The sequence below is a fragment of the Eublepharis macularius genome, chromosome 7 (assembly GCF_028583425.1).
Source record: "Eublepharis macularius isolate TG4126 chromosome 7, MPM_Emac_v1.0, whole genome shotgun sequence".
Lineage (NCBI taxonomy): Eukaryota > Metazoa > Chordata > Lepidosauria > Squamata > Eublepharidae > Eublepharis > Eublepharis macularius.
Window position 1 is genome coordinate 123,748,133 of NC_072796.1, and position 21,041 is coordinate 123,769,173.

Consider the following 21,041-nt stretch of genomic DNA (forward strand, 5'->3'; position numbering starts at 1 on the left):
TAAAAAGTATTTATTAACAAACGATCGTCTCTTTAGAAAATCCATTTTCAGTCCCTTCTTGAAATCTGTTTTCCTGTATTGCCGTTGTTCTCTCCACTGACTTTATAACGAAGGGGGAAAAAATCCAATAAAATATTTAATCTAAAGGCCAAACATACAAGGAAGGGAGAAAAAAAAAAACAAACCAGACGTAAAATATTCTTGAAAACTGTAGTGGGAAAGAAGGATGTACTACAACGACGGAGAAAGGAAATAGAAACATATATTTTTTTCGCAATATACACTAAGCTTTGAAAACTGAATACTTGCTGGATATTGTTCCTTTATATACCCAAACAGCCTAAACGGCAACTCACTGTACGATCAAGAGATTTTTACTCACAATTTTTTCCAGGAAATTTATCATAGGAGTTTTAAAAGTTTTTGCAGAGAAGTCGTCCCCCCCCCCCCCCACCCGTGGCCACTTTACAAGGAGTGCATTTTAAAGGTTAACTGACATTTTATGGAACTGCTGCCTTTGCCAATTTTGCAAGGGCTTGCTTTTGCCCAAACTTAATTATATAATTACGAGACTGATTACAGGACACAGCAAAAACAGCAGCATTTTTCTGCAAGCAAAAAAAAAAAAAAAATTGTGGAAGTGATTGCCAAATGCAGTTCAAGCCGCATGGGCTATATGCACATAATTTTTTTTTTTTTAAATCAGCATTCTACCTACCAATAAGACATTTTTACCTCCAACCATGCAAGCATTTTTTTTTAAAATTACAACATGGTAAACAGCAATGGTTAAACAACATGTTGAAAAGAGATCAGTCGAAGGTCTTTGTTTCCTTGGGAGGTCTACATTACGTTATACAACATGGGACCCACAACTTTTCCAGAGGATTTGGCAGTTGGCTTCTTATTCGTGACAGCCATCAAAGGTTTTAAAACAATTCATTCTGGCGGCACACGTAAGAAGCCTTTTATGAACTCGGCCTTTCGATACAGCTGTAGCAAAGCAAGAGGAGCTCGTTTCAGTCCGACAGTGATGGAGAGCGAACAGAGCGCCCGCTGGCAGGGCTGTTGGAGAAGGTGAAGGGCTCCTTCTCCTTCTCCTTGCTGTCGTGTTTGTGTTTGTGCTTATGCTTGTGTTTGTGCTTCTTCTTCTTCTTCTTGTGCTCGTGATGGTGGTGGTGATGGTGCTCACTGTGCTTCGAGGAGCTGGACTCTTTCGTGAACCCAGGCAGCGGAGGCGCAGGGATTGGCAACATGTTTAAGTCGAGTGAAGACTGTTCTTTACCTGGAACAGAAGGTCAAAGAACAAACTCAGTTTTACAACATTAATATAACACGTAAAATTTTCAGAGTAAGCAGGAACCCAAAAGCTCTGAGGAGGGGGATCAGCAATGCATTTCTAGGGCCCACATATCTATATTTTGTAAAATTCTGTTGACTGTTTTATTTCTAGCCTGCACAGTCCTTTAGCACTGAAGTCACAAATCTGTAATGCACAACGATTTACCATTCTAACTTTCAGACTTATGCCCTTTAAATGACAAAAACAGCTTTTTATGTTAAAGTAGATCTTAGCACATGGTTTAGAGTCTTTACCAATTGTTTCCGCATAACTTCATACAATGAGGTGATATCACAGAGTTGACAGACCAACAAGTCCTTGGTTTGAACTTCATCCCCTGCCACAAAATAATGCAAGAAGTGAAGTGCTTTGGACACCTGAAAACAATGCATGAATGCTAAGCATTTTATTATTATGAGCAGGAAGAAGGGACAGCAGAGCACGCACATTACATGTGGATGCACCAGGTTCGATCCCTAGCATCTCGTTAAAGATGTCTGCCTAATGGGTTGGATCCAGACTCGTCAATGGAACGCGCTGGTGTCTTCCAACTTCCCTGCTTTCCCCTTCCCCCAGCAGTCCTTTTTGATCCCAGAAACTTCATTCCTAGGTTTGTGGAACCTGCGTGGGCTAACAGTTATGTATGTTGGGTGACTGCTGTGGGAAGGAACGGATGCAAGAGGGAGGGCAGAATGCTTTCTTCCCCGTGTCCCTCTTCACTGCAGCCCACCAACCTGTGGGGATATTGTTCCGTGGAAAGAGCTCCTGGGAAGAGAGGAAAGAAAGGAGGATCCACGACCCCCGTGCTTGATCCAACCCAACATCTCCATTAAGTGGTTTCAGTCACAACAGGTGGTGCTGAGCTAGATGATCCATTAGACCGAGTTAATGTAAGGTTGCTCCTTTTATCATCTTTATAGATGTCAACATTTGCTTCTACTTCGGTTCCTATTTCTCAACCGCTACCCTCCGCCTGAGTAGTGGGATCGGCTTCGCTTCTTCCTGTCTTTGCCTCAAGTCAATAAAACAATTTCTGACTATCAGCACAACGAAAGCGAAGAAAGCCAGCAGAGGAACAGGGACAGGTTTGCGGGGAAGGCAGGCTATGAAATTAAATTAAGCCTAATTTAATTGTTTTACATAAAAGAAAAGCTTCACAACACCCTGTTTTTGACCATCAGATTGACTAATCAGGGTGCCTTTAAGCCACATACAATATCCAACATGTGAAGTTCTCTCAAATATCAGACTAAGGTGAGAAAACCTGGTGGTGATTACTTGAAATGGGTTGCCAAAGTCCCATTCTTCTGATCATCCTAAAACACCCTCCCAACTAACTCTCTCACAGCCGTGGAAGGCTGTGCAAGTCTAATGAATGTGTCCACATTTACTTGCATAGGCAGTGGCCATGTACAAGTCTGCATGGAAAAGTAAGCTTGAACGAGAGCTAATGCTGAAGTTGATCTCTACTGCAGATGCTCATAGGGCACTGAATAGGAGGAGGGGTCTTTTTATTCTTAGCACCTAGAATTACTGCAGAAGAGTCAGAAAAAGATAAGAAATGGCTGTGTGACTTGACATTGTATTGCAGTGTAAATTTCTCCCCCCCCCCCCGAAATAAAAATTAACAAGAAGACAGAGCTAGATGCTGAAATTATGTTCATAACACTGCCGTTTACACAGGCTCAAGCTCCTATGTGTGTGATAATCGGAGACAACAAAAAGATAAGTTATCTCCAACTGAAATAAACAGGAGTCACGTTGGGGATTGTGGGGATCTGGTGTTCTAGATGTAAACCTCCAGCCTGCAAAGCCTTTCCCTTGACCACGAATTCAGCATGTTCACCTCTGCCTCTAACAGGACGCCATTCACAACTAGTTCTGTTGTCCTCTTGAACCGGGAGGGGGCGGGGGGAGAAGCAAGACCTAATGTTCACGTGCCATCTTTCAGATTCTCAGAGCGGCTAAGCTAATCAACAAAGACTCATAATCTTTGACTCCAGGAGTACCCACTAAGAATCAGAAGGGTGAGAAGGATTTATGCCCTATCCCAGACACACTGGCTAAGCTTTTTTGGAGGAAATTGAAAACAGGAAGCTGCTTTATACTGAATCAGACCCTTGGTCAGTACTATCTACTCATACTAGCATCAGCTCTCCAGAATCTCAGGGCCTTTCACGCCCTCTATTACCCGATCTGTTTAACTGGAGATGCCAGGAATTGAACCTGGGACCTTCAGCATGCCAACCAGATGCTCTTCCATTGAACCACGGCCTGTCCCCCAAATTCTGAAATTCTTAATTGAATTTTTCTTTAATAGGCTGAAGAAACAAATCTGAAAACATTATACAATACATGACAGTACAGAACTTACACACTTTATATTTTATTTATATTTATATTTCAATTTATATACCGCCCATCCCCAGGGGCTCTGGGCAGTGAACAGAACTTCATTCTGTGACGTGTGCAGTTTAGCCAGCTCTGTGCTAAAGTGCTGGCCACAATCAGGAAGTAAAGGCCAGCAGGAGAATCGTTGCTTTGCTGCTACTTCTGCCCTCAATTATTGTAGGGCCTAGGGGGCAGGCTGTCCTTACTCCTGGCCTAACTACCAAATGACACCATCATGAATTTAAAAAGGTGAGCTCCTGCCAACATGGTGGTGGCATTGTTGGTTTTGTGAAATATTTGAATGCAAACTGACTGCTAATTGACTGGTACCTCAACACTACCGGTTACCAAACTTACAAGGCCTCTGAAATATATAAGCTCAGACTAAATCTGCAGAAGAAACAAGTTTTGGAGGTAAGAGTTTATCTATGTATCTAAAAGCTAGCCATATGGAAGAAATCATCATGTGGAGATACTCTTCCACCAACCAGAGAGATTCATACATGAAACTGTCTTATACCAAGGGCTTTTCCTCATACTTGACTTATTGCTGATTTTCTTAGCCACTGATCACCAGACACTAGAGTCGGTAGGTTCTTCTGCACGTCTGCCCTCCCTCTGAATTTTTACAGCTGTGGAGTTGGTTTGTTTTGTTCATGTGCCTTAAATAATCAGGATTTTAAAGTGAGGGTGCTGTCGCCAGCAGTGGTATCATTGGTGATGTCATAGCACCCCCTTTTCTTTTTTTGTGCATGCTTATATTGATAGATAGATGTAAGGGGTGAGCTTTTTAAACAGACTGAAAATGAATACATGGGGAAGTCTTTGCGTGAGGAGGTCTAAAGGGGAGCAGCTCGGCTACCCATACCTATGCCCCCCCTCCAAACCAGAAAGCCCTGCCTGGCCTGACCAAGCCAGGAGGTGGAGGCCAGCACTGGCGGGGCAAACTGACCTCTGTTGGGATGAAGCTTGGAGTAGCAGCGACTACGTGTTTTTCAAACCGTGCTGCTGTTTCTGGTGCCAGGAGTGGCTGTTTCCCCTTCCCCAGGGCCAACAGGCTTTTGCAAATTAAAAAACATTGTTAAATTCATATTGATAGATCGACCTACCATTGTAATAGCAATTCAGCAATTCTTCAACCCCATACTGGATCCTTGCTAATACTATGTCTTTGTAAACTTGCATTCGTTTACCCTACGACATTGTTTATGGAAATGTTCTTGACACTGTATGGAAATGCCTGCCCTTGTCCTTGCCACTGACTGTACTAATCTCACACTATGTAACCTGCCTTGAGTCTCAGTGAGAAAGGTGGAATATAAATAAATAAATAATAACAGGTGCAACATATTCTCTGAATTCCCAGGTTTCATCTTTTAAAGAAACTAAGTCTCTAGCCTCTTCCCTTCCAGAGATATAAGGAAAAGCATATCTCCACAATGGAATGGACTAGAGACTTGCTTATCTTTTATTAAATGAAAGCTGAGAATTCAGAGAACCTGCTGTACCTTCTATTACAACAGAATCGATCTGTGGATATAAAATTGACGATTTAAAAAAAAGTCTCTATCCCCTTCCCTTGAGAAGATAAAAGGGAAAAGGCATACCTCCACAATGGAGGGGGCCAGAGACTTACTTTTTTAAAATATGAATTCAGAGACCCTGCTATACCTATTATTACAATGGTACATCAATATAGCAATACAAAACTGACAATTAAAAAAAAGAGATCAAAACAAGTCCCAGAAGAGGAGAAAGGAAGTGGGGAGAAGGAGTGGTTCAACAATGACAAAGTCCAATAATCACAAAATGGAGGTGGTTGGGAGCGGGCACGACAAACAAAAATAAAAAAAATTACACACAAGGGGAAAAAATCAACTCAAAATCGGTTTCCAGAAAAAAAAAACCAGGGGTAAAAGAGGAAAAAATGTGGTGGTGGTGTGGGAATGAAGCAAAAACTAAAGACAAAAAAATGTGTGCAGAAATCAAGGGACAAATTGGAGCAGCATGGACAAGAACTGAGGGGGGAAATCTGTGCGGAAAACCCCCAAGTCAGACCACCAGTTCATCTGTTTAAGTACTGTTTTTATTGTTACTAGCTGCAGCTCTCCAGGGTCTCAGGCAGAGACAGGACTTCCTAATACTTGCTACTCAAGACCCTTTAATTGGAAATCTTATGGACTAAATCTGGGTCCTTCTGGATGCAAAGCTAACACTAAGCCACAGCCCCTAAGATACAGGGCAGCCTCTAATAAAGGAAAGCACTATTCTGTTTAGAGATTAATAGGTTAGGGTGATTTTCCTAGGAGCCTTATGCCTGCTGACTTTTTAACGTTACTGTCTCTTTAAAATGCTGGATTCCTTGCCCTGTTCTATTCCCAGAGAAGCCTCTGACCACATGATTACAGCTTCTACATTATGGGCTTATATTGTATCTAAGAAGCTGTCATTCTCAATTCATTACATGAACATAAAAAGGGCACCCCGATGGTTTGGGTACACACATCTAACACACAAGAAACCAGACCAGATTTCAGAGCCATTTCAAAACACAAGTTTAAAAACCAACTGCAAAAGCACAAAATGGAGAATATATACATGAATACCAGAAAAACAGGAAAACTGAAAAGAGCCAAGTATTTGATTTAGAGCCCCAAGTCCTCAGAATTGCATCATTAAAAATATGTAAGAATTAAAAAATGAATGAGTCACTGAAAACCAGTTGTTCAAAACCAGCCTGCATCTGGAATACCAGCTTGCTAACATCACAAACTGCCATGCAAGACAAACTTAATGTGTTTGGTAGGGTCCGAGTCACCAGAATACAATCCCTCAAGTTTTAGGGCTGAAATCCTTACTGGTTCTTAAAAAGATCTCTGCTAAGAAAAAAGGTTGGAAATTAACACATATACCAAAATAAGGGGGGGAGGGGAGTCTCTGTTAATTCTAGGTATCAAAACCTAGGTATAGCCTCTTCGGTGCCATAAGGTATTTTTCCAAACTTCTAACACCAACTCCCCAAATGCGGTTATAAAAGTGACATACTGCAGAAAGCATCAAAATGCATGGAAAAGGACATATGAGAAGGCAATTCATACTGTGGAGAACAGACATCTTGAATCTGAACCAGTAAAACAGGTCCTCGGACAGACCCACCACTTATACCTCTTAATATATAAAAAAAATCGATATTAAGAACTCGTTAGGTTGCTATCTCATAGCTTCCAAAAACCTTAAGTTACTTTTCTTTTGAAATTAGCCACTGAGAACACATCAATGGCTGGCTCTCAAAAAAATTAACACAACGTTCAGCAAATGTTAATAAATTTCCTTCTGCAACTCAAATGCCACCCTTGAATACATCTCCACACTCCCTCTGATTCCTGGGCTTTAGCATCCCTGTGTCCTCAACATGTATGAATACTCATGTCATCATCTTCAATTCTGTGTGATTAATAATGTGGTCCAAAACACTTCCTTCGTATTGTTCTAAAGATGTACACCCTGCTGCACTAAAGGGGACTCTGCTCTTCTGATGGTTCATGAAACAAGAAACTGAATCGGGGATTCTCAGTTAACTATCCAAAACCACCACAGAAGGGTGAGGTCCTGGAGTTTGCTTTTGAAGTGGTTAGTAATATTCCTTGGAACAGAACAGGCATTATACTAGCCTATTCACTTGGCACCTTCCCCCAGTTTGGGATGTTCAGAGGCCAACATAATTATTAGTTTTCTCTGTGGAACAGATGTTTAGAATCAGAATTGCTCTCCCTATGGAGAAGGTTAACTGGTCCCCAGATATCCCAGCACAGAGCTCACGACAATACCAGGAAAAGTGAGAGCATGGGGGAGCCGTGACATGCCTTCTGGTCTACCCCAAATTGGGGGCTGCCTCATGATTACTATGGCTCTTGGCTCCACAGGCTATTCCAACCTTACCAACCCGTATTTGTGTAATTCCATAGGGGTAGCTTTGTTAGTCCATTGCAGCAAAAGAAACAAAAGTGTAGTAACTCCAGAAAGACTAATTTTATTTCAGCATCAACTTTGTGAACTACAGCCCACATCAGGTGCATCTGACAAAGTAGACTCTAGTTCATGAAGCTTTTGCTGGAATAAAATCTTGTTAGTCATTAATGTTCTCTTAGTCTCTTATATATTTTAACCATCTCTTGCTGCAATAAAAAGGGCATTTTCCATATGGACATCTAAATCAACCTTAAACACCATGCCCTCCCCATATAACACCAGGATGGTAAGGAGGGAGAGATGGAAAGCTACTTACACTTCCTGGTCTCCTGGTACTACGTGATGCTTGAAGGCGCTCATGCCAGCAATCTTGATTTTTTTTTTTAATTTTTTATTGGTGAGTTTAAATTCCCAAATTTAATACATACATTCCCTTCATATCTAATTAGTTCTGTTCCCCACCCTTTTCCTCCCCCCTCCCTATTGACTTCCAACAGCTTTCCAACCCTTACCCCCTATTTTTACTTAATTCTATTTCACTTATGTTTTTCTACAACACACAGATCATAATATCTCTTACTCTAAGCATATTCTAATTCTTTTAAACATATACTCTATCGAATATACTATCAATATAGTATCTATTATATACTATACCATACAATATGACATAGCATGCATTGTAATATAACATAACATATATGTTTATCTACTAGTAAATCAAATCTCCACACTCAATGGGACTGTGTTCTAAGCAAGTCTACTTAGTAAAGTGAGGCAGCGTGATGCTGAGAACCAGGGCTTTTTTCTGGGAAAAGAGGTGGTGGAACTCAGGACTGCACAATAACGTCACTTTGGGTCAGCTGGAACAGGGGGGGGTTGTTTTTTAAAGTTCAAATTGCCCTTGGCGAAAATGGTCACATGGCCGGTGGCCCCGCCCCCTGATCTCCAGACAGAGGGGAGTTTAGATTGCCATCTGTGCCACGGCGCGGAGGGCAATCTAAACTCCCCTCTGTCTGGAGATCAGGGGGCGGGGCCACCGGCCATGTGACCATTTTCAAGAGGTGCCGGAACTCTGTTCCACTGCGTTCCTGCTGAAAAAAACCCCTGCTGAGAACTGCTGGCTTGGGTCAGAGACATCCAGGTTCACGTCACCATTGCATCAGGAAGCTCACTAGGTGACCTCAGGCCAGGCACAGTCTCTCAGTCTAACTTGCTTCAGAGGGCTGGTATGAGTGTGCGCATTGTGCCACCGAGCTACAATGCCCATCTATGCCATCCTGAGACTCCTTAGAAAAAGGGCAAGTTAAAAATGGAGCCCCGCTAAGAAAAGTAAACCATAAATCTTCCACGTAACGACTCAAGAACAAAGGCTTTCTTTGATTTGCTCATGCAACACGATGTGGAAACCTCCTTTACACTGTATAAAATAATCTGAAAACTGGAGTGCAGAATTACGACACGAATACAGCCTGCTCTTCTAGTTCCTTTGATCCCTACAGAACTGAGGGTGGAACACTTCCTACTGCGTTTGAAGGTTTAATAGCAAATAAAATCTGTTTTTCATATTAGGAGTCAGATCCTGAATGACATCAGCGGCTTAAAAAGACTTCTTATTGATGCTTTCAAAACTACTGTCTTTAGGACAGAGTTATAATTTTCAAACCAACAGTGGAGTGGAGGAATGCAAAAGGGTGCTAACTTTTAGCTTTTGACAAACGAGATGCTGCTTTTAAACAGAGATGCTTTACTATAGTATGCAACGCCCTGGGTAATTTTTTTCCTAAGCAGGTTCAAACATTCATAAAATTAAGAACACAAACATTAGCTATTTGTCTTGATGCTTAGTGTTCTCATTTCTATAAAGTGATGGTAAAATAGAACAAAATCCAGCTTCGAACATTATCCTGCCCCTGCCCACCCCCACACCACTCTTCCTCAACGTAACAAAGAGTGCACAGTGGAAAATGTAAAAAAACCAAAATGTTAAAAATTACTTTTGCAAGCATGCCAACACCTTTCATCATGATTTGTGTATTATGAAACCACATCTTCATGAAACCTAGCTCTGGGTTGACACGACCATTCCCTTCTTTTGTTCATGCTTTTCCCAACAATCACTGTGGTGTAATGGTTAGAGCGTCAGACCAGGATCCTGGAGACCCAGGTTTGAATCCCCGCTCTGCTATGGAAGCTTGCTGGGTGAGTTTGGGCCAGTCACTCTCTTGCAGCCTAGCCAGCCACAGGGTGGTTGTGAGGACAGAAATGGGGACAATGTTGCAAGCTACTTTGGGTCCCCAGGGGAGGAGAACAATGGGGTATAAATGAAGAATCTGGTCATCAGCTGAATGCTGCTCCTAAATACAAAGATCTAGGGCTTTTTTTCAGGGGGAACGCGGGGGAACGGAGTTCCAGAACCTCTTGAAAATGGTCACATGGCTGGTGGCCCCGCCCCCTGATCTCCAGACAGAGGGGAGTTGAGATTGCACTCCGCGCTGCTGCAGCACGGAGTGCAATCTCAACTCCCCTCTGTCTGGAGATCAGGGGGCGGGGCCACCAGCCATGTGACCATTTTCTCTGAGGGCAACCCACTGAGTTCCACCACCTTTTCCCAGAAAAAAGCCCTGCAAAGATCCCATCATTAGCGATGACAGCTACTAGCCATCTATTAACATCCTCCACTAGTTTGTCCATTGCCTTTGTAAGATCACCACCACCCATCAGGAGCTAATTCTGAAATCTTCTGCAGACAAGAAAGCCATCCATCAAACACTATACTCACAGCAACCTGCAAGTTTACTGGTTACCAATTAATTAAAACAATTTACATCTCACTTTCCTAATGCATTTGTTCAAAGTGCCTTAACAACAAGTATCAGTAATACAGAGTTTCCCCTCACCCTGATGGGCTAAGATAACCACTTATGTGTGAAATGAGGCAGTCAAGCCAGTGACATACAATCTTTAGGGTGGTGAAGGCAAAATCCTCAACAATCCAGCCTCTGGGCTTCCAGAAACATTGTAAATTCTATAAAGGAAGCCATGCTGGTCTACTGCAGCCAAAAACAATGAACAGTCTTGTGGCATCTACAAAATCAATTCATTAACTGGACTTCCCCTTTCCTAAGCCAGAGCCCCCTTGGTCAGGTGCATACAATGTGGGGAAGAGTGGCATGGTTGCAGTTCAGCACCACAGCACAGGTTCACTGGCAGAGGTGAGAGATGACCTTGCAGTGCTCCAAAAGCAAGGGCCATTCAGAATACACGTGACTCCCAAAATAGCTCTCTTTGCCTGTAAATCGGCCAACTGGCCCAGCTTATTTGCACTGCGCCCGTTTCTATCCCCAGCATACTTGACATGGAACAATATGGAGCATGCAGCTGGTCGACACAAATGTCCCTTAAGCAACATCTGTTAGCTTTCTGGCACTGTTCTCCAGCATCTTTTGTTTATTATAACTTTATACCCCCCGTAAGGGTGTACGAGAATAGCACAGAACAAGTATTACGAAACACCAGAAAAAGAGCTACTTCTTGGCCTAGGTACTTGGACACTTCCCTGCATTTCTTTACAAGGCCTCACTGTAGACTGTATTTGCCACAGCAGCACTTCATTTTAAAGGATAAAGTACTGAAACTGTCTATGGTCATACTGTCTCCAGGGCTCACTCCAGGACGTTTGGTGAAAACCTTGAATATATTTTCAGGTGAAGTCATTTTTAAGGACATAATTAGTAGGAGTAATGCAGCACTAACAGTCTGGATCTTAGGCAAAGTTACAGTCCTTCTAGGTCCACTAAACTCACTGGGCTCAGGGGGGTGCAACTATGCACAGAAAGGCACTGTAAATCTTTGCTTAAAAAACAAAGAATGAGCAAGACACTCCCTCTATCACAAGAGTCTGCAGGGTATACTCATTTATTTTATTTAAAATATTTACATGCCGCCTTGCCACCCAAAACAGGCTCCTTAAGGCAATGAACAGCAAATGCTAAAACTTGTAAAATATTGACATTTAAAATGTATACATAATTACAAAAAAATTAAGACATATAAACAGCCGCACACCTACACTCACCAGTGAGGCCAGTAAGAGTTTACTGGGGGGGTGCCAAATGAAACCAAAGCCTTCACCCACTGGTAGAAGACAGCAATAGACGGAGACAGACAAATCTCCAGCAGGAGAGAGTTCGAAAGATGACCGCAGAGGGGCCGGTTTATATGGGAGAAGGCAATCCTTAAAATATGCTGGTCACAAGGTGCACGGAGCTTTAAAGATCAATACCAGCAGCACCTTGAATTGGACCTGGAAGGAAACTGATGCCAGTGCAGATGGAACAAGACTGAAGTGATATGGGCCCTATGACCCACCCCAGACAACACTCTGGCTGCAGCACTCTGTACCAGTTGCAAACCAGACAGTCTTCAGGGGCAGCCACATAAAGCACACTGCAGTAATCTAATCTAGATGTTCCCAGGACACAGATCTCCGTGGCACGATCTTTCCTATCCAGGAAGGCCACAGCCAGCTCACCAAACAGATCTAGTGAAAGGCACTCATGGCCTTCACTGCCACCTGCTTATCCAACAGGAGGACAAGTCCTGCTCCTTTAGGGGGAGTGCAATCCCATCCAGAACGTGAGATATTTCAATTGCTGGGTCATACCTTCCCCTACAAGTAGCACCTCCATTTTGTCATGATTAACGTTCAGCTTGTTAACCCTCATCCACTCCAAAACCACCTCCAAGTTCACAGTTTCCACAGCCTCCCCGGGATCTGTTGGAAGCGCAAGATACAGCTGAGTGTCATCCGCATACTGGTGACCACTCAACCCGAATCCCTGGATGACCTCTCCCAGCAGCTTCAAATAGCTGTAAAACAATGCCCCCAGATGCAAAACAATGCCCCCAGTCCCCACCCCGAAAGGCGGTCCAGAAGGACACCATGTTCAATGGTATCAAAAGCCACTGAAAAGTCAAGGGGAATGAATAAGATGGCACTTTTCCTGTTCACTTCCTGGTGCAGGTCATCCACCAGGGCAGTCCAATCAATACTCTTAGAACATATCTTCAGGACTCATCACAAGACGGGATACATCAGTAAAAACCACACTAGTTTATAGAAAACAAGCCCCAATCATTTCCAACTAAGTTAATATGCGCCAGGCAACACCTCACGTTCCTAGCTCAGTCTCAGCACAGGTGACACCTTGGAAAACCATGTTCTATCCTAGCCATTCTGCAAAAAGGTGTCTTTTTGTCAGCTGAATTTGTCAGCAACAAAGGACTCGAGTGCATTTGCTTGCATCTATTGCTGAAATAAAGGGACTGGCAGAGAATTAAGAGCCAGGTTAACATGCAAATAGTCACAGAACGAGTTTTTTGAGGGGCCAGTACACATCGGCAGCAATCAGATCACTGTGTTCTGGGGCATGTGCTGAATGCCCAATGATCCATGCATTATTTTTAAAATAAGCTACACGTGCTGTGGTCCATGAAAGGAACATCTTCTCTAGAATCAAGAGTGAGCTGCCATCTAAAAGATCCTCCTGTACCAGACAGATTGCTCATTTGACCTGGTATTCTCTGTCAGGAGGACCAGATACACCGTTGCTTAATGGCTTCGGTTCTGATGAGCCTAAACTGGGGATGCAAGAAGCCTGAACCAGGTATAAGAGCGGCTCACACACTTACAAAGTAATTTGCATTTTTTGTGTCTTTATAATTCTCCATGGCATGTGACTTATAATGTTCAGAAAAAACTAGGTTTTATGGGTCCATTTTATTGTCATCTGACAGAATTAGAAATCCTGGAGGTGAAGGAAAATAGCGAGCAATATAGTATTTAATTTCGCAAAACAGCTTTGCACAGTTAAAAAAAAAAGAATGCTGTAAATACAATCTCATAAAATGCCTATGCCAAAGCAGCTTCTGATTTGTGAAAAGCTAAAAATTAGCATTCCTCTGTGAATCACTGTTGGTGTGAAAATTATAACTGTCTATATGTTACCACTAATCTGAAGGCATAAAAATTAAACATAGTCAACTCTGTTGCATCAGTAAGGCTCAAAAATTCCAGTGAAGACCACTTCCATTTATACTTAAATAATATAATTGCTCGTTTCAATACAAATTCCATTAGCTGTCAAGAAGGCTTCTACTTTAGAAACACAGACATAGAAACACAGAGCTGGAAAGGATCCGAAGGGTCACTCTGATGACATTCTGTAAGCTGTGCATGGTGGAATTATTCAGAAGGGATTCTGCCACTGCTACGTAATTTTAAATTATATGTTAGTTTTTATGGATTTTTAATTGTATACTGTTTCATCACACTAAGTCCAGTTTCAGAGAAAGGCAGAGTAAAAATGCTTTAAATAAAAACAAACAAACAAATCTCTAACTCTAATGACTTGTCTGATCTTTCACTTTCAAGAAACAACTCTGGGAAAGTCCAGAAAACATTCAATGCAAAGTTACTTTCTTTCATCTTTTTTCTTTTTGCTTGATGAATGATTTGTAATGCTTTTAAAATACATGGCTATTGTACTTTTCCAACAAACATTAGGACAGATTTTCAGATTCAAACACACATAACTTGACAATTACATGTGTCCCATCTTGTTATAAATGAGTCAAAGAGAGCTAGTTAATCATGGGTGTTAATGTCCCAGTGACAAAGGAAAGGTGCTAGTGAATATGGGGGAAACGGCTTCCCCAGAACAAATGTGCTCAGTATTCCTAGCAAAATAAAGCAACCAGGTCTGAACTTTTTAAAAAGATCCCAATGGAGAAGGCATAAGAGTGTGTTAGAAAAAACTGGCTTTAGAACAGGAAAAACACTAGTCATAGCTGGAATCTTGTCAAATCTGAAAAGTCGTAAGCGTCTCAGAGGCCACTCTTGGGTCTCAGTTCAGATGAGCTGCAGTCCTGTCAGTATCTGACAAAGTATGAAGCTGATTTAGACAATCATTAGTAAACCTTTCAAATTTGTTTTCAAATTTGCTTTCAAATTTAACTTCTGCCACAGGATCACTGAGAAGGTCTTTTCTCCCTGAGTCAGACGTGTGAAATGAGACCTTTAGCAGCCTACCTCACAACACTGTTGTGAGAATTCCCAAGAGAAAGCCCATTGAACAGAGAAAATTCTGTAGAAGTTTTAAGCAAAAAGTGTATTTCTCTCAAACATTGAAAGATCTTATTTTGGAGCGCTTGTTTACTTTTTTTTTTAACCTCAACTATTTTGTTTTCATGTTAGAAAATTTTATCTTATTCCTGCATGAATTGTGAAAGAGCCTTTTAAAATGGTGCTTTTATTCATGTGCTTGCTGTACACGGAATGCAAAGCATACAAATACATGAAGTGGCTGTATTTTAAATCAGACCATTAATCCGTTCAGTTTATAATCGGCTACTCTGACTGGTAGCTCTCCACAATCACAAGGAAACTGTTTGTATCCACCTGAGATTCTTTTCACTGCAGATGCGAGAAAATGGCCCTGCGACCTTCTGAATGCAAAGCATATTCGTTGTTACTGAACAACGCCCCCCACCCGACACCATGCAGTCATTGCATGTACAATACAAATTATCACCATAACACCAATATGGGAACATACAACACCGGTACTGCGGCAGCTGCATTGGCTACCCGTGGAGTACCGAATCAGGTTCAAGGTTTTGGTACTAACCTATAAAGCCCTAAGTGGACTGGAACCATCGTACCTGCGGGACCGCCTCTCCCCATATGAGCCCCAGAGGACTCTTTGCTCGAGCGATAAACATCTGTTAAAGATCCCTGGCCCTAGGGAGGCTCGCCTAGCATCGACCAGGGCCAGGGCGTTTTCAGCCCTGGCCCCAACCTGGTGGAACGCTCTGTCTTGTGAGACCAGGGCCCGGCAGGACTTGTTATCATTTCGCCGGGCCTGCAAGACAGAGCTGTTCCACCAGGCATATGGGTGATGCTGGGTGATGCCCCTCCCCGCAGTGGGGGGAGGTGAGTTTCTGTCCCTCCTGCCCAAAGTCATCTCACATCTTTATATGATCGTCTATAGGTGAATGTATAACGTGCTGCTATGTTTGCAATTTTGATAGCTGTATTTATATGGTGCCAATGTTTTAAATGAATGATTTATATTATTTATATTTTAAATGGCTATTGCTGATGTATTGTGTACTGTGTTTTAAATTGTTGTAATCCGCCCTGAGCGCACTTGGTTGGGGAGGGCAGACTATAAATCTAAGTAAATAAATAAATAAATAAATAAATAAAATACATGCAGTACAGTGCCTTCCAAAGAAGAGTTCTGTTATCTATTAATTATTCAAAATGCGTATATCCTCTCTTAATGTGCACTGAATGAATGTTGGCTTAAGGTAAAATCATAAAAGTGTGCAATAGCTTAGTTCCAGAAGAGAGAAAAGCAGTGGGGGTGGAATTTTTGCTGATTCTCCTTCTCCTATTGTAGACCTCGCCAGTCCCTATTCAAGTTGTTTCTGTGGCCCTGTTCCCCAAAGATAGAACTTCAGGGGCCATTCTGGGCTTAAACCTGAAGGGAGGAAGATGGGATAGTTGCGCTCCATGGACAGAATGCCCATCTATCAGCAAAGATTACTACTGGCCTAAAAATCTAACGCAAAACCAGTAACAAAGCAACAGATACACTAACCTTCAATCACTCAACTAGAGCTTGACTCTTGAAAGCTTATATCCTGGAAATCTAGTTGGTCTCTAAGGAGCTACTGGACCCAACTCTTGCTCTATCAACATTGTATCTTTAAGGTGCTGTCCATGCAACTCTTATGCAATATCAAACATATCTCCCTGACCCTCATTTACAAACTAGTTTGTGGATAAAATGGCTGACGTTCACTCCTAAGAACTGTGCTTGATCAGACCAATGGTCCATCTTGGCTAGTCTCCTGCTTCACATTATTGATTAGGTGGTAGGTGAGGTGAGATATCTACCTGGGACCTGGAGACTGCTTGACAATCAGAATGGATGATACCAGCCATAACAGATCAACAGTCTGGTTCAGTATACAGCAACTTCATGTGTGCACATTATGGCCAACCAGATACTCTTGGAAGGCCCCTCAGCAGTGTACAGTAGCCAGGACCTCATTCGGCTGTTGCCTGCAGCACTAGTTTTCAGAGGCTTATTGTCTCTGAACATAGATACACAATGACATTAATTTCTGTACTGGAATTCACCTTGGGCTCTACTGATTGCAGCTGCATCAAAAATATTTGTTGGTTCCATCTGAGGATGTGGGCAATATATTTGGAGAAGTCGGGTTTTGAGACCCAGCTTGTTTTGGTGACTCTGGGAGAGTCAGGCAGAATAACGCTACTGATTCTTCTGGACTTCGTAGTGCCGTTTAATACAACTAACTCATCAGCTAGGAAAATGCCTGCCTTAGATACGATTGCATGCTTCCCTGAAAGATCAGGTTCTGATGAAGCTTAAAGTGATAAACACTCTGCTCAAACAAAAATTCAGTGAATCCTGAAAAGCAGAGTACAACAACAAAAACTGATTTACCTACTGCCTTTCAGGACAACTTAATGCCACATTCAGAGTGGTTTACAAAGTGTGTTATTATGTAAGCCCTAACGACCACCATTATATATTTTTTTCCTCAAATTCAAGAGAAATGTGTACACACCTATGTCCTGATAGGATGTTTCATAGCCTTGGGAATACAGCTGAAAATTCCTTGCTATTGACCATAACAGCTCATGAGAGAGAATGTGGAACAGGATCTGATAACTATACCTTAAAGCAGCACTGAAGTGTTTATCTGGCCACTCCAACTAGGCTATGCGTAGGAAATCAAATAAAGTCATCAGCTCATACTCAGTGTCTAGTGTGCAACTTGAATGACAGAGAATGGGGAATGTGATTGGTAGGATCCATTCAGACAAGGAACAGGGATGCTTATGAGCACGACGGTGGTGAGGGAGCGCAGCCCGTTTAACCAACCTGGTGTTGACGGTCTTTCCAACATGTTCAAATGATGGTAGATAAAAGCCTGACTATCATGAACAGTGTCCATATCAATCTCTTCCTCCTCTTGCGAGTTTGAGAACTAAAACAAAAACAAACAATATCAAGCTGCTTAGGGAGGGCCAATTAACGTGCTTTAAAAATATCCCCCCCCCTTTGACCATAGAAAACTATTCCAAAGAGGACATGCAAATCAAGCCCTTCCCACCCCCCAATACTGCAACTGACAGGCTCAGATATGCCTAAACCTGCATAGGATGGGATGCAAATTTTACTTTTATGATCTGGCATGGATGATAACAATTACTTGATGGTCATTTTCATTTTGCTGTCTGGCATCTAAGAGGGCCAGCACTTGTATGACAGGGCATTTTTTAAGAATGTGGCAGCCAGAGGAAAACTGGGTGGGGATCTTAGCTACAACCACTGGGGCCTGGTCACTCTTTATCATGGTGTTCTGTAGTGTAATGAAAGCTAGGTTTGCATCTGCCCAGGGAGGTATCAAGTATTAGGTATCACTTTGTTACCTTCCGCCTTTCTCAGAGTATATTGCAAAAGGGGTTGAGATCCCTTTCATCAGTCAGCTGTAGGACTGGACAGGTTGCTCAAGAAAGAGGGGGGTACTGACTGGCCACTCCTGGCAATGACTGCTACCTTAGGTGACCCCCCAAGCACTCAAAGTGCAAAGCCTGCTATTTACTTACCCTTATCTTGAGTTTGACTTTACTGTCTTCACTCTTCTCAAGGATCTGGCCTGGTTCCAGCGGGGACCCCAGAGGCGTGTCAGCTTTCCTCTTCAACCCCTGCTGGTGAGCAGGAGGTATGGCTGCTGCTTCTTTAACAAGATGATCATCCTCCTAAGGAACCAATAAAAAGCCTTGAATCAATCTTAGATAGTCCCCAAACACCATCAAGCACAGCAGCATAACACCATCGGCAGCATAGTGACACCAATTAAGAATTGGTTGGGGAACTTGAGATAATTTAGCCAGTGCTGCTGTTAATAAAGGAGGGGAGCTGCAGCAGGAGTTGTTCCAAATGCCCTGAAGCACAGTTTGGAGTGAGCACAAGTGCTATTCCTCCTACTAAACGCAAGAAACCCCTCCTTGCGCCAAGCCAGGTCATTCTGAACAATGACTGACATTTCTTATGGAACGAAGTTTGGTATATTACATACTTGTCTGACCACAACATGAACTACAGACATGCCAAAAAAGAGCGTATTTACATTGTTTTAGCATGGCTTGCATTTCATCGACTTCCAAGTGGAATCTGGGCCACTGGCTACTGAGAATTTTTGATGAATAAGCTATGGGGGGGGGGGGGGTTAGGAAAGTTATTACGAATGTGGAAGTGGAACTGTTTTTTGTCTGGCATTGTAAACAGCACTGGCCATTGCTGTTCCTGCATTTTTATATATGGATTTTAGTTTTTGTTTTTATGATGTTTTTTGAATTGCTAGCCACCTTGGTGACCCTGATTGGGCAGAAAGGAGGGATTATCTGTTTTGTGAATAAGCAAACAAAGGACAAGATGAAGGAAAATGAGATAAGGAGGGAGAGGCCAGGAAAGAGAAGTGAGGCTGCCCTGGGTTAACTGGGCAACTGTGAGTTCTGGGAAGGCTGGACAAGAACAAGGAACTGCTCACGGTGCTTTGGAAGCCAACTATCTGTCCCAGGTTGTTAGGGTTGTTGGCAGGTTCTGGGCCACTTGACCCCGACTCAGGGATGATGGTGGGATTCAGCACAGCTTTCTTTTCTTTCAGGTTAAGGACCAACCCGAGTTCTGGCAGTGGCAAACAAGAAGGTCTGCTGAGACCAAACAGGGTGGAGTACAGGTCAACAGCGCCACACCGCAGCCGCCAGTCGTGAGATGTACCTACGGAAGCAAGAGGAGAGCAAAGGTTCACACACTATCTTGTCCAATGTTTAACACCCGTTCTACTGCAAGCCGTGTGTGAGCTGCAGTTCCACAAGAGTGCAGAAAAAACACAGAATGTGGTACTGGGTGCAAGCTTCAGTGTCTTGGGACCTAAAACTTTCACTTAAAACAAGTCAACAAACAAGGCAAGTGATAGCCCTTATGTCTGAGAAGATAAGGCTTTGAATGTTTGCGGGGAAGGCATGCTTAAAACTCAGATGTGCTTAAGACTTCTAGTGGCTGGGGCAGGACTTCGGTAGCCTGCAGCATACTCATGCTCAGCAAATTTTAGAATAAATCATGCGAAATGAGCGGATTTTCATGTTTTCACCAGAATTTGCATAATTCATACTGGTCAGATAATTCTGCTCTTCTCAGCACAGAATGGGATTTACCTTGATTATTATAGCCCTGGCTCATAATGATCTCGTCTTGTCATAAGAATGGAAGGGGTGCCCTGCTGGATCAGACTGTTGATTCATGTCGTCCAGCATTCTGTTCAACACAACAGCAGCAAACAGGGCCCAGGGCCCAAAACCTTCCTGTGGTGTTGCCTCCTAGCACTGATACTGCCCCTAGATATGAAGGCTCCCTTTCGTCGTCGTCACGTCAGCTGGCCATTGATGGCCCCGTCCTCCACAAATCTGTTTAATCCTCTTTTTAATGCCATTTTTGGTAGTGGCCACCACTCCTGCCAAAGTTACCGAAATACTTCCTTTCGTCTATCTTGAATTCATTGCCCATCAACTTCATTGGGTGTTCCAGAGTTCACGTTGTTTAGCTTATCAGAATTACTTTAATATAAGGAATAAAGATAGGAGAGTGTGTGTGTGTGTGTGTGGGGGGGGTGACACAGGTGTAGTGTAGAAGGTTGCTGCTGAAAAGTGGAGTGGCTTATTTCAGAAAGGGAGAGAAGGGCAGCATTAACTCCCACATACATATCAAGACACACACACACACACACACACACAAAGACCCAAAGAGAGATACAGTCTGAGAGTGGTATTTGAAAACATGGGATCTGAAGGTCATGCCCAGCTAGTTTCAAGCACAGTTCTAAGCTTTCGCCTCGCTTTCCCCTGCATTTTTGAGTTCTCTTCATCTTTGTTCTGCCTGTGTCTAAAAATCATAGGGAAAAGGGAAAGTCTTCTACACAACTGAGCTGCTGTGAGTTAAAAGAAACACTGAACCAACAGAAAACAGTCCAGTAGCATCTTGAAGACTAACCAACTTTACTGTAGCATAAGCTTTCGAGAATCACAGTTCTCTTCGTCAGATGCTACAGTAATGTTGGTTAGTCTTCAAGGTGCTACTGGACTCTTTTCTATTTTGCTACTACAGACTAACACAGCTAACTCCTCCTCTGCTCTCTGAACCAACAGAGACCGACATAAGATACCGCAGCATTT

At 42.7% G+C, this 21,041-nt stretch overlaps 1 protein-coding gene across 2 annotated transcripts in view; it reads right to left on the reverse strand.

Moving 5' to 3' along the window:
- Window positions 1-444: 444 nt before the first annotated feature.
- TAF2 (TATA-box binding protein associated factor 2) overlaps window positions 445-21,041 on the reverse strand; it is a 70,830-nt gene continuing 50,233 nt past the window's right edge. For both annotated transcript variants that reach the window (XM_054985122.1, XM_054985121.1), the window contains 4 exons: window positions 19,361-19,590; window positions 18,417-18,569; window positions 17,689-17,794; window positions 445-1,285 (listed from right to left, as the gene is read on the reverse strand). In XM_054985122.1, coding sequence (XP_054841097.1) covers window positions 1,020-1,285; window positions 17,689-17,794; window positions 18,417-18,569; window positions 19,361-19,590 — 755 coding nt within the window. In that variant the 3' untranslated portion in view covers window positions 445-1,019. The remainder of the gene's footprint in view (window positions 1,286-17,688; window positions 17,795-18,416; window positions 18,570-19,360; window positions 19,591-21,041) is intronic.